Source organism: Sebastes umbrosus, chromosome 5, assembly GCF_015220745.1.
Source record: "Sebastes umbrosus isolate fSebUmb1 chromosome 5, fSebUmb1.pri, whole genome shotgun sequence".
Classification (NCBI taxonomy): domain Eukaryota; kingdom Metazoa; phylum Chordata; class Actinopteri; order Perciformes; family Sebastidae; genus Sebastes; species Sebastes umbrosus.
In genome coordinates, this window is record NC_051273.1 from 29,418,430 (window position 1) to 29,433,263 (window position 14,834).

At 41.4% G+C, this 14,834-nt stretch overlaps 1 protein-coding gene across 1 annotated transcript in view; it reads left to right on the forward strand.

The window, feature by feature from the left end:
* Positions 1–14,834, forward strand: part of kifap3a (kinesin-associated protein 3a) — a 38,926-nt gene that overhangs the window by 4,081 nt on the left and 20,011 nt on the right. Inside the window, exons 6-10 of the mRNA XM_037769949.1 lie at positions 738–837; positions 2,451–2,575; positions 3,317–3,415; positions 4,960–5,138; positions 9,266–9,428. Coding sequence (XP_037625877.1) covers positions 738–837; positions 2,451–2,575; positions 3,317–3,415; positions 4,960–5,138; positions 9,266–9,428 — 666 coding nt within the window. The remainder of the gene's footprint in view (positions 1–737; positions 838–2,450; positions 2,576–3,316; positions 3,416–4,959; positions 5,139–9,265; positions 9,429–14,834) is intronic.

The window sequence follows — 14,834 nt, forward strand, 5'->3', positions numbered from 1 at the left end:
TATTCAGACTGTATTCATTTTCTGAAAATTATCTTTTTCCTAGCAAAGTGGATCCAAGTTCAAAAGTGCAAAGCTCAGCCATATACCAAATTCTCAAGCAAAAAACTGGATTTGGATGAAAAGGGAGTTTTGATAATGGGAATATTGCTTGAGTTGACTTTTATCAGCTCGTCCTCTCTGCTCCCCTTTTAAAGAAAACAAAGCCCGGCTTCAGTTCTGCTCCCTTCCGTGACAACCGGGCTGTTTCTTCCACAACAGCACGGAGCCATCATCCTCGGCAGCCGCGGTGAGATGGCACCGCTTCATTTGTATCTGTCACGGCGCGTCGTCAGCTCACTCCGTCTGCCGCGCCGCATCAGCCGGTCCGATGTTGATAAGAGCCGAGCGTTCGTGTGAACCGAGAGGCCTGGGGTCAGCGTGGAAAGAGGAGACGGACCCTGGGACGCACGTCTTTGCGTTGAGGAGCACCCATCGCTCAAAATCCTCAGGAGCCTCCGACCTCATCGCATTCCCCCACGCTTCTTTTAAATTAACCTCCAGCTGCACCGCTCAGTCTGACCCTGATTGAATTCCACACACAGACGCTTTGCATTTAGTTTGTCTTTCTCATCTGTAGTCCTTTTGTTCCTGTCTCCCCTTCGTTTTGTCTGACCTTTTTCATATCTGCCTTTGTGTGCGTGCGTGTGTGTGTTAGTATGTGTGTCTTTACTGATATGTGTATGTGTGTCTGTTGTCAGAGACGGCCCTTGGAGCCCTGGCCAGAGTTTTGAGGGAGGACTGGAAGCAGAGCGTGGACCTGGCAACAACCATCATCTATATCTTCTTTTGCTTCTCCAGGTAAACCAGCATTTCAAGCACATGCAGAGGGCCACAAGTATCTGACTTTGTCTCTTTTTGTTCCAAAGTGTCGTTGACTTATGGTTTTAAAATCCGGTGTTTTGGATCCCTCGCTTCTGTTTGATCTCGGTCTCAAAAAGCCCTTGCTTTTGTAGCATGATCATAGTCTGCTATTCCAATATTTGTTTCATTGGTACTAAACTTTATTTATAGTCTCCACGTCTTCATGGCCGCTAAGGCCTGCATGATGTAAATATTGTCATGTGCCCATGCTTGTAAGGACCATCCACATGCAGCCCATAATGTATACTTGCATGGACCACACGTACGGACAAACATGTGTGAACATGTCCGTGTATGCAGACATCCAATGTAGTAAAAACAGAACCGTGTTCTCGTCCACGTTCTGTTTTTGTACTACATCTGTGCCTTTAATTTCTTATGATGGACTGATATATTTTTAAATGATGGTCATATTTGGGGAATTGTTTGCCGTCATTCCACCCGCCCAGAGTGAGACCAACCCATGGATAACCTTTTAAAGAGAAAAAATATATCTGGTTACGTTTTCAAGACAGTACATGGTCAAAGGTATGTGGACAGCAGAACATAATATCCATATGAGATAGTTGATCATGTCACTCCAAATCCATGGGCATTATGGCCCGACTGTCGGTCGGCATTCCAGTTCATCCCAAAGGTGTTGGATGGGGTTGAGGTCAGGGCTCTTGGCAGACAAGTCAAGTTCTTCCACACCAAACTGGGAAAAGCATTTCTTTAGGGAGCTGGCTTTGTGTGTCATGTTGAAACAGGAAAGAGTCAAACACAGACTGTTGACACAAAGTTGGAGGAACACTGTTGTCCAAAATATCGTAATGTACACTGTGGCATGGAGATTTCACTAAGGAGCCCAAACCAGGAAAAACAAACCCAGATCAACAGTGAACAAAAAGTATTGCTGCGTTCCAAATAAGTATATAAGCAGTATGCACACATCACTAGGGTGTATTCTTTTCTATATGAAGCACAAATCCAGTTTACCAGATTAGGGCAGTCATAACATTTGACCAGCCGTATGGTTGCCTCCTTGTGTGCAGTATTTTCTACATTTCAGTTGTAACAACACTGACCGCCCTGACTCTGCTCTTTTCTCTTTTCACTGCTCTCCCCCTTTCTTACAGTAGTCATCCACCTTTGGCAGCGTACCTAGTACTGAAGTTTCACTCTCCAACTGGGGGTTAGGAAACACTAAAATTAGCCCTCGCTAGAATAATACATAAACGTCTGTCAGAGCTGATTTAGGCCGCGAGAGGACGCGTACGTCTGAAAACTGATCGTCACTCTTGGCCCGTGTCCATCTCCATGTTATGCTGTTTGGATTGCGAAACGGTTCAAGTTGGACTGATTATAAGCCGGACCGGGACACACTGTTTGACTGAATGTGTTTTGACTTTGACAGTTTACTTTGTAAACTACTTCAGGGGTGACGGATTGGGTCATTTTAATGACAGCTCCCAGCTGGAATCCCCAATTCAGTTTTGAAAATACACTTTTGGATAAATGGAAGTCTTTTTCTCTCCCTCTCTTTCTGCCTCTTAATTTTTCTCCTCTAGTTTCTCCCAGTTCCATGGCCTGGTCACACACTTCAAGATCGGGGCGCTGTGTATGAATATCATTGAGCATGAGCTGAAGAGGTACGACCTCTGGCAAGACGAGCTACAGAAGAAGAAGAAGGCCTATATCCTTTTCTAAGAGTCATCCAACTTCATCTAAAAGCCAGTTTTTACTACATCCCTTACGTTATTACTATGTAACCTAAGCTGGGCACAACTTAGCTTGGTTATCATGGTGTAGTATAAGACTTTAAATTCCCAGTGATACAGAAGTTGGAGTCTTTAGCTTTCTGCACTGTGAGTATTCCCCAGTGAAACAGAATATTTGAGCGGCGTAACGTTACGAGAGGGAATTAAATCAAATCCTTCGCATTTCATTGTGCCGCTAAAAAGTGGGCGGGCTTAGAATGTAGTGCGATACGGAGCCTCCACCGTTGTTTCTAAAAGTTGCAGGCTTATGTAAGCACATGTCATATTTTGTTTTACAGGAAGAAAAGCTGATTGGATTTGATGGTTGTGTCTAGAAGGGAACCCGCAATTTGGGGAAACTCATGTAATGGTTAAGGTTAGGCATCGACCTTGAATAGTTAAGGTTAGGAATAGGCGTCAGTCAGCAAGTCTCGCAAGAGGTTTTGCAAGTTTTTGCAGATTTCAGATCAGATTTCACAATTTGCGGGTAAACTTCTAGACACGACTAGATTTGATTTGGAGAAATTAGTTTTTTTTAGTAATTTTTAAAAAATATATTGTTAGATAGGTGCACAGTATGACCGGGGAGGTGATCTAAAAGGGTTAAAATGGCATTTTTCATTTAATCTTGTCTTTAATGTTTTGTGTGTATATTTGAGTTCCTTGACTGATTTCACATGAAGAATTCTCCGAGAACCAAAATCTGAAGAAAGAACACGAGAAGTCTTTCAGAAAGTACCAGAGCCTTCTGACCAAGCAGGAGCAGCTTCTCAGAGGTAACTGTTGAAACGTTTTGCTCCATAAGGATGTCAAACTGCAGTGTCCACCGGGCTGTGGCTGCATCACGTCCCGGCTCTTGCAGATACTGGAGTTGTGAGGGTCAGTGTAGTCCGTTTCTAAGACTACGCTGGGAGTTTCCTCCAAACTTAATTGAATGTGGCGTGCTCTCAGACTGCTGTTGAATAAGGAGCTATGAGCAAACAGCAGTCTACTCACTGCGCCTCCTGGTCTGTTTGTTTAACCTCTCCAGCCCCTCTGTCCTGCCAGTGGGGCAATAGGCCTTTCTCTCAGCAGACATTTTGACTTGTTATAGTGTGAACAGCACAGTTGTAACTAATAACACTGACGCAGGTTCTGGTCTATTCAATTGTCCCAATGAAAGTGACAGTAAATCAGCATGCACAACACCTGGATCCTGAAATCAAAGCCGCTAAATGGAATTCAGTCATCATTAATTTCATTATGTACACCTGTGCTTTTCCTGTTGTAACATGTCGAAATGTCTTCCGTGAAAAAGGCCTATCGACAAAGTTTCCAGAGTTATCGGATAGGTTTGGCTGAATTTTTTTCCAATGTGAGAATTAGCTGTTTTTCTCTGTTATATCATTTTAAACTGAATGTCTTTGAGGTAGGGCTGTACAAAATAGTTCGAAGCTTCATTCATAACATTTGTCATTCAAATTCTTAATCGAAATTCAAATGCTGCGCAGCTTTTTTGCATGGCTATTCATTCTGTTCAAACGCGGTATTTGCATCTTGCACAGTTGCAGATAAAGATCAGGCTACACTGATATTATTTGTAGAATTATTAGATTCCAGTGGAGGCCGCGTAAGATGGTTTTCAAATCGTGTGATCCAAACATTTCCAATAAATCCGAGTGTTGTAAAGTCCAAAAGTCAAAATTTGTTGAAAAAAGAAAGATGTAATCATTACTAAAATTCACGTGTTTTTATCTAATGGAAGATTCTGCTTCAATCCATATTTGTTGGCATTTAGCCTTTCAAAAACAATATTTTCACTGCGATAAAAAAACTGTTTTTCTCCCTCTTGCCGCTCACAAAGGGAGGCACGCACCTCCTATTAACAGCATCATAAATTACGTTAATATAACCACAATAACACAAAAATCTTTTTCCCCCTTTATTCAAAAACCTCAATATAGACCTTGAATGTAAAAAAAAAAACGACATTTGGTACAGCCCTACTTTGAGGTGTGGATTATTGCTTGGACAAAACAAGACATGTGAAGATGTCCTCTTGGGCTTTTGGAAACTATGACGGGTAGTTTGACTCTGCTCTGTTGTTTTATAGACTAAACAATTAATTGATCATTCTTTGAGATAATTGACAGATTAATTGGTGATGAAATTAATTGTGTGTTGCTGTCTCAAGAGGCACAAAAAAAACTAAATTAAATCAGAAATTACTTACAAAAGATAAACAACAGTGAGGAAATATAAGTGAGTTACAGCTTACAGAAACACCAGCTTGTGTTTCCCACGCTGACCCTGTTGTCTCTGCCGTGTTTGACCCGTGTAGTTGCTCTGTGTCTGCTGCTGAACCTGGCCGAAGACACCCGCACAGAGCTGAAGATGAGGAACAAGAACATCGTCCACATGCTGGTGAAGATCCTGGAGCGGGAAGACGAGGAGCTGCTGCTGGTGGTGGTCTCCTTCCTGAAGAAGCTCTCCATCTTCCTGGAGAACAAGAATGACATGGTGAGACAGGGAGGGATGGAGGTGTTACACTGTTAATACACTCCCCTCCTTTTCCTTCTTCATCTTAACTAAGAGCGCTGATATATACAGTGCCTTGCACCCCCCTTGGTGTTTTTCATATTTTGTTGCATTACAACGTGGAATGTAAATGGATTATTATTTGGATTTCATGTAACAGACCTACACACAATAGTCAAAATTGGTGAAGTGAAATGACAAAAAAAAAACTTGTTTAAAAAAATATGCATTCACCCCCTTTCTTATGGAGCCCTTAAATAAGATCTGGTACTACCAATTACCTTCAGAAGACACACAATTAGGTAAATAAAGTCCACCTGTGTGCGATCTAAGTGTCACATGATCTCAGTATATATATACACCTGTTCTGAAAGGTCCCAGAGTCTGCACCAAGGAGATCTCCAATCAGGTCAGGAAAAAAAGTTTTTGAGAAGTACAGGTTGTTGTACAGGGTTGAGTTATAAAAAAATATACCAAACTTTGAACGTCCCACAGAGCGCCACTAAATCCATTATTACAAGGTAAGGTAAGTTTATTTATAAAGCACAATTCAAACGCAAAGGCAATTCAAAGTGCTCAACATAAGAATAAATATACAAAATGAATAAAACCAAATTTATCTTTTTTGGTGGTAGCACATATCTTATTTAGTGACTTGATAGCAAAAAGGGTGAAAACATGCACACACCTCCTTTTTTAAAATTTATTTATTGATTTTTCACTTCACCAAATTTGACTATTTTGTCCATTACTTGAAATTCAATAAAATAGGGAAAACACCAAAGGGTGATGAATACTTTTGCACGACACTGTACCTGCTTCAAACTGTGTTCACATGGGCATGATGGCTTCCCCACGTATCCCACGTTCCCTCAGAGCATTACTTCTGCATGTCCTCCAGAAATAAGCGCGACATGTCAGCAGTCAATTTTATTTATATAGCCCAATATCACAAATTAACACTTACGGTTGCCTGGCTCTTTTTCTACTGTAACTTTCTTGAGTGTCACAAATGTGTTTACACTGTGCAAAATCAGAAGTTACAACGGAGATATTTTGGCCTCTGCCAGTGAGGATTTGGCCCCCGTAGCGGATTTAACTTTTTACCTCAACCCCAACCAACACCTTTGGGATGAACAGACCGGATCACCCAACATCATTTTGTACCTCTAAATGTAAGCAAATCCCTGCAGCCAAGTTCCAAAATCTGGTGGAAAGCCTGAAATCATAAGAGTGGAGGCTGTTAGAGCAGCACATGCTGTTACTGCTCACTTTTTTGCTTTTCAGTATTTGTTTACATGAAAATTAAATATTTGTTTTACTCTTTTTTTTTTCTCTTTTGATTTTTCAATGCAGGATGGTTGTGTATTCTGCATTTTAAACAGGTTAATTATTACACAATTCTGACCCACTTTTTCTCACGTCCCTCAACAAACATGACATTAATCATGGATTTGTTAAGCAAAATAAGAAAATAATCCTGCAATTTAGTTATTAGAAACTACTTTTGGATCAACTACATTTTGGATTTAATTAAGTGCTTGTTGGACTAGCTCAGCCCAACTGTTTATTGTTTGAAATTCATGGCGTCTGCGTGTTGAGTCAATCTCCTAAATTAGACCGTCTTCACGTCTAATGAATGTGCTCTTTAACAACATTGTTTGGAGCCATTTAAACTCAATTAGTCAAATTTAGAGGAAGCAATCATTCTTTATTTGTTCTGTAAAACACTCCCAACGTCATTTTGGACAAATAGCCGTTCCCCTGTAGAAATGCCAGTTGAAACCCCGCTTATCAAATTTCAATTTAATAAATGCTTAGAAGGTCTGCTTTTTTGGCCACGTGTCCCGCAGAGCTCGTACAGGAACCTTTCCCCTAATCCAGCCCCACCTGGTTCCAATCTCGCTCCGTTTGTGGGTCTTTATCAAAGCCAGACCCGGTTAGGAACTGGTTTTATCTGCTTGTTTCCCCCTCAGTGTATCTTTGATTCAGATTAAAGAACCCTTCAGGGCATTTGGACCCACTCAAGCATGCGTCCAGCAGGAAAATAGTGGTTTCAACACTTTGACTCAGTTGAGTATATCCGTACACACAAGGGAAAAAGGGGGTTTCCATTTAAGGACATGGATGTTTTAATTGATCACCTAATGATGCTGTGTGTCATCAGGTTTTATTTACTCAGCAAACATGTTGTGATTTCCCTCCAAATCAGATAAGACTTCAACACGAGTGTGATAGGTTTATTTTCCTGCTGCTGTCACTAATGGAAGGGGGATGTCGGTGGTAATTGACACAGGCTGCAGTTGATTACGCTGCTCGTGGTCTGGTTTGTGATGGTGCGACTGGAGCTGGTTTTGCACACAGTAGCAGCTAGTGCGTTCCTTAACTGGGAGCAGGTTGCGTCACCGTGATATCTGGCTGCGGGGAGACCACAGGAGAGGGGAGACAGACATGTTAACAGACAGGGCCGGACTGACGAGCGCCGCCGTGTCACACCGACGGTCACAGTGACAGCACGTAGTCTACAGCGCTGCTCGCATTTTCACACATCAGTGATCCCCTAAAGAGTCAACAGTCTCTAGTTGTGTTCAGTGTCATCAGCTCAACACCTCCACCTGCCTGTAGGTCATGTGAACCTTCTCCAAGCTGGACGCCAGGTTTAAAAAAAAAAAAAAAAAAGGAAAAGGCAAGATTTTACAGATAGAAAATAAAGTATAAATAATTATTATATTAGAACTTTTGACAAAATCATCCCATTACTTTACATTATCTTGATAATCTTTTAATATCAAAATGGAAATAAATTGTTTTTGCCATGAATTATAATCAAATATACAACACAGTACTTCAGCGTTGCGCATACATACAACCAGTAATGGAAGAAGTATTCCAATCCTTCACTCAGGGGAGAATGCGACGTAAAAATACTACATTCAAAGTTTTACTGGAGTAAAAGTACAGAAGTATAATCAGCTAAATGTACTGATTTATCAAAAGCAAAATGATTAATTATGCAGAATGCATCCTTTCAGAGTATATATATATATGTTTGTGTATATATTATTATTGGATTATTATTAATGATGAATGGGCAAAGTGGATCTATTTTTAATCGCTGCATGCACTGTTAGCTACTATAAGATTGGTATTTAAATATCATTTATCAATAAAATTCAGTTAAAAAGAAACTTTTAAAACAAACCAAAAACAGACAATTTGCCAAAAGTATGTGTAATTTAAGAAAATACTTTATGTACAAAAGTAACTAGTTATTAATGTTTTACTAAAAATGCTTACTGGGATGATGAAAACCTCTAGATCTGTATTTTTTTAATATACAACAAGTAGTTCCGAACCGCCGAGGTCCGTTAGCGTCACTGTCGTGCCAATAATGACGGTAAAGCTCACTCTCTCGTGTAATATTGCTTTATTAATACACAAAGTTAAATCAATTAACTCTTTATTCCAGACTAGTGCTAAAATGAAGACCAGCTGTAGACAGAAACAAAGTCCTGCCTAGCTTCTGTTCCACTAGCTTCTAGCTTCTCGTTTCTTATATCAGTCTTTCTGAAAGGAAAAAGTGATGTTCCTGGAGTTTACTATCCATATTCTTAGATAAATTAGTATCTACTGCAGCACGTACTATTACAAATTGAAACCTTTGTGATTTTAATAAAGTACTAAACAGTTAATTAGTTCTCCTGTGAAATCTTTCCAGCATGGCAGCGTGCATATTGTAAAATAAAATCAACTGGTTCTCCCTCATCCACGATATCCAACTACGCTCTCTTCAAATGTCAGCTTTCACATGTTTCAGCTGTAACCTCTGCTGTCTAAGAAACTGGCCTCAGTCTGTCGAGCTTAATCCATGACGATCTTGAGGGTTCGGGAAATGGTGTTCCTTGGAGACTGCCAATACAGAAATATCAACTAAATAACAATTGCTGTGTAAAATGTGAACCCGTCAAGACAAATGTAGTGAACCACATGTCATACTGTTGAGTAAAGTTATGTTGTAGACCTGGATTTCTTAGTAATATGCGTTATTACAGACGTCCGTGTGCTTCTGGAGCTGAACCTGGATGTTTTTTTTTGTCTGTTGTCTGCAGGCTGAAACATTTGCCGTGGAGAAGCTGGCTCGGCTGGTTCCCTGCGAGAACGAGGAGCTCCTGAGCACCAACATGCGCCTCCTGCTTAACCTCTCCTTCGACACGTCGCTGCGCAGCCAGATGGTCCAGACAGGACTCCTTCCCAGAGTCTCCTCGCTGCTCGGTAATCCATCTGACTGCCTGCACTGATTGTGGTTGTTTCTGTGGATGTGTATCTAATGTTTCATTGTGTGTTTACGACTGAGGTTGCACTGTACGTATTTGTATCAGGGGAACCATTATTTCAAGTTTTCACTGACAGAAACAGACGCGTGTCACAAGAAACGCTCATCCAGCCTCTAATTTATTACCGAGGCGTATGTGCAGGTGCAGCTTTTCCACAGCAACCCCGGCCTCTGGTGTCCATTAGAGCAGTGGCCTCCCGAAAAGCTCCAGAGCGTGCGATCGGTCGCGTCGTCTCATCCGCGAGGTCGTGCGACACGGTCAGAAGCATCTCCGACAGGGCCTTTTGAAGCCTCTCAAGGGGAGGCTCGGGTAACGGCGCATAATTAATATAATATATTTGTTAGAATAACATGCCAGAACCTCTGCACAAATGTTGTTTTTGCAGGAGCAGGCCGGAGAGGTGGAGAGGTCTTCAGAGATTTAGGGGAGGGCTGTTTTTTCGGGGGAAGCGGCGGGTTGGGGGTTGCTCATACAGGAAGCGAGGCGCACACATAATATAACTTAACACTGAAATATTACGGCTGCTCACAGTTTTGACACCGTTGAGTTTGCGTGTGTTTGCGTGTTTGCGCTTGTGTGTAATGGCGCTCTGTATGCCAGGCGATGTGTCATTAATCATCTGCCTTCACTGCCGACTGTCCTCTTTTCAACTGACACACTCGGCATGAGGACTCCGGTCTTATCTCTAAAGAGAGAAGACAGCGAGGGGGCGGGTTGCGTCGGCCTCCACTCTCTCCATCCAGACCTGACCCGGGGTCATGACCCCCGATGATAAGATGAAAGTGGAAAGGGAGCCTCCACTTGTCATCATCACCTCCCACTAGATCCATTCCAGCACCACCTGAACTCAACAAAAAGTAGATTTCTCTGTCAGCTGCATATTCATTTATTCATTTCTGTTTAACAGCTGGTGCAGAAACAATTTGGTGATTCGTTGATCAACAGAACTTAATCAGCAATTTTGAAAATCAGACCATCGTTTAAGTCATTCATCAAGCAAAAGCGCCAATCATTGTTGCTTTTCTCTGTTTTATATCACAGTAAACTGAATGTCTTTGGGTTTTGGGCGTTTGGTCGGACACAACAAGACATCTTAATACGTCACTTGGACTCGGGAAAACTGTGATGGCGTTTTTTCCCTATTTACTGACATTTTATAGACTAGTGGTTTCAGAGGTTTCTGGCCTTAAACTCTATGTCCTCCATCCACATGCTGTAGTTTAGAGGGTCTGCGTTAAGGCTGAACTATTTTGAAAATATATCGAATTGCGATTATTTTGACGGATATTGCAATCGCGATATGATTTGCTATATTAGAGGGAATGATAATTTTTACATCATTATTCTCATTTTCATTGAAAAAAACATGTTAAAATTATTATGGTGTGATGTTTTCTTAAGTCTGTAGAATAGTTGTGTCGGCCGGGACATTTCTGCAGCACCACAACATTTACATTAAAACGGCATTCTTACACATTTTGCCTTTACCTAATATAGCGCCTCCCGCGATTTGAAAATTGCAGTATGCCATATTGTGATTTGGATACAATTTCGATTAATTGTGCAGCCCCAGTCTGTGTGGTGGAAAATTCGTGTCTGTTCATGCCTGTGAAAGTCGATGCAGACTTCTTCCTTACATCCACGCGTAGCCCCCCACACACTTACCTACAGTATGATGACATCCACTAAAGAGTATGAACAAAACCTCCTCTTGGAGTATATCAGGGCCTTAAAGCACAACATTTATTACACTGTTGACTGCACACATAGACCATAAGTGATGTCTGCACACGTATGTCCAAAACACCATAACATAACAAATATTTCTTTCTCTCTTATCCCTTAAATTCATTATCAGATGTATCTTGGGACCCTTGTTGGGTACCACTATTATAGAATAAAGAATTAATTGATTAATTAATAAAAGAGGATTGGCAGATTATTAGATATGACATTGTCAGCTAGAGCTGAAACAATCAGTTGATTAGTTGATGGACAGAAAATGTATCAACAACAATTCTGATAATTAAGTATTTAGTTTATTTATTAAGCAAAAACACCAAACATCCTCTGGTTTCAGCTTTTCAAATGGCAGAAAAATATATTGGACTATTGGTCTGACAAAACAAATAATTTGGACATAATTTGGAAATAATCTATATAAGAAATATATATAATCTGTTAATCAAAAAGAATAATCCACAGATGTGTTAATGATGAAATCCAGTAATTTGTTGCTTATTTCCAGCATTGCCACTCACGCCATCAGCATGTTGACTGTCATTACACTGCAAAACACAAATTAGGAGACTTGATTGGGGGTGGGGTCCTCTTTAAGAGCATTTTACCCCGTTATGTGGTGCGTGATGTCTCCAAAGACCAAAACCCAGCTTGCTTATTTATCCAGAAAATGCAATAACAACGGAGCGCCGCTGTCCGCAAAGAGAGCCCAGACGCCTCCTTAATGTGTGCGGGTGTAATTTTACGAAGGTTGAGCGGTTTTAAATCAGGCTGGGGTGTAATTGGAGTTTAGCTCGCCCACTAACTGCCCCCGAACAGTCTAGTTAATTCTTAACAGCTCCCCCTCACCTTTTTTTTCCTCTCTCCTGCCCCAACCCTACCAGTGTTTTGAACATTTAATGGGATCTCTCTCTTCGCCCATAAAGGATCCTCCATGTTCCTACCAGCAAAGTGAGGGAGTCCGCGAGGTCTGGAGAAGCTTATTGCCTCTGTGTGTGTGTGTGTGTATGTGCGTGCTTGGTTGTTTTCATGTGCGTTTCAAGGTATTGGTTGAGGTAAAGGATCGCTAATGAGAAGCACATGTTCCGGCCAATCGCTGGCTGCGCTGGAAGGTCCAGAGCAGCGAGCAGCGTAACTTTAACTTATTAAAGGCAGTAAAATTGATGCTTCCTCCTGTTTTCCCAATTAAAGCTGGAAGCCGTCTCTCCCTCCTGCGATTCCAGGGCTTCACTGAGCACATCTGGATCTAATACTCGAGCGATAAGGCTCCCTGTACGGCCAGTGACCGAACACGGCTGGGACCAGCTTTAACTGGACCTGTTTGGGGCTTTGGAGGCTTTGGTGGGCATTACAGGAGGTCTGTCGGTGGTTCTGGTCCAGTGAAGAGCCTCTCTCTTAACACTTCTCTTAATGAAAAGTTCCCGGGTCAAACTCTGGTCTGAACTCTATTAATTCTCCCCGGCTGGCTCCTCCTCCAGGCCTCCAGCCCCCCAGCTGTGGTCAGAGGTCAAACTCATAAAGGTCCTGGGCTCACTGACAGTCTAACACTCAATCCATTCTGTCTTTATCTCCTCCATGCTGCTGCTGAGGCTCCATAAGCTCACAAAACTATACTGACAGGGAATTTACTTAGGTTATTGGATTAATATTAAAGGGTCAGTTCACCCAAATTCCGAAAAAAAAAAATATATTATATTCTTATCTCTAGCAGCATCTATCCATGCAGATAGCTGTGGTTTTATTTGTCTAAGTTCTGAGATATATCTCTTAGATCCATTTTGTCCATCGCCATCTTGGCTTTAGGCCGTCGCCATCATGGTTATTTTCAACCAGACGTGACACACGAGGACAAGACCAAAAATGTAACAATTAACTTTCATGAACTGAAAACACACTGTGAAAGCGTTAAAGTTGTAAGACGAAAACATGGACAACTCACAGACCGGAATACGCCGTAGTAGCAACCTGTCAATCACAAGGTAGCCACGCCCTAAAGCATCCCCTGCTTTATGGTCTATTTGACTCTGAAAATCTCTGGATACACCACAATACAATGGAGGTGAATAGAAATGATAGTCTCACATGATTAAAATTCATCATTTAAAGCTGCATTAATCAATATCTTACTATTAACAATGGATCGATTGACTGTATGTAATGTAAAAGGCGTTGCTTTTTGAGGTTTTCAGCTTGTTCCGCTGCCTCTAAGTAGCAGAAAAATTATTAATGCAGCTTTAAAAAAAAAAAAATTCAACATGAATATGTCTTTCCACAAACAGTGTCCTGGTTCCTCTGGATAATCCGCAGACCTCACTGTCCACAGTTTTCATTGGAACTGCTTTCTACCGAAGAAATGGTCCCTATGTAGTCTGTTCACAGTGAGGTCTGTGGAGTATCCGAACTATTAACTGGGTCACTGTTTCTGGAGGGAGAAGAGACGTTTTTAAAATAAGGCTGGCATCATTCTATAGGTTTTCTTATTGTCAACAAATCACATGTGCAGAACCAAACCAACAACTTGTTAGTTTGTCTCTTAATACTACTGAACACCCGCTCATCCAAACTCGTCACATACTGACGCTTGTTAGACCCCTCTGCATCACTTTTCAGTCACAGTAAACATGTGCTTAATGTTGTAAATTATATAATAAACAAAACCACTTACTTAGATTTAGGAAAAAAACAACATTGTTGGGCTTAAAATTACTACGTTTGTACATTGAAAATGTGACTTGACGTTGTGAACACGGGACACGAACAAACAGCTGATTGCGAAGTGAAAGTGAAACTTAACACACCGGAAACGAACAGCAGTCTCCTGGATGAAAGCCCTGTGTTGTTGGACCCATCCACCTCCTTTCCCACCCGCCTGCCCTGTGTGCCTGTTTCGCTCTTTAAACTACGTCACCACAACACTTTCCTTGAGCGTTTACTGCTGCCGTGGATGGTTTTACATTGTAGTTAATGGAAAACCTGGTGCGTCGCATACCAGCGCTAAAGGGTGCCTTGTGCGGCAGTATCAAACGCCCACGGCCGTGACAAAGCCTTGGTATTTGTCGCCCCGGGAATGAGAACAGGCTGTACTGCATGACTTCCTGTCTATATGGCTGTCAGACACCAAGCTCATTGGTCCCTACTGAAGATGTAAATCTTTAAAAACACCTCACAGATGTGTAGTTTTTTTTAATAAAAAGGCTACTCAAACAGGAGGAAATAGTGCATTTGTTGGGAACTATTTTCAGCGGCGGATGAATCCACATTTGGTGCTTTATTGTGTATTTGGCACAGCAGCACGACATATGTGAGATTGAGTCAAAATAAACTACAGTGTGTGTGTTCATGGTAATAAAGGAACATGTCACCCAGTGCTACAGTGTGGCCAACTGATGTGTTTTTAATAGTTTTTGGACAACAATGGAGCTCTATGGCACAGGAAGAAGAGATATCAGGCTTTGATACACACAATACTTGTTAGTAAATACACTCATTGTTGGTTTGGCTCTACACATGGAATTTGTTGACAATAAGAAAATATAGAATTATTGCCAGACTTATCCATAAATGTTTTGAGAAGCACAAACTAAATTCCATTCCCTTCCATTGT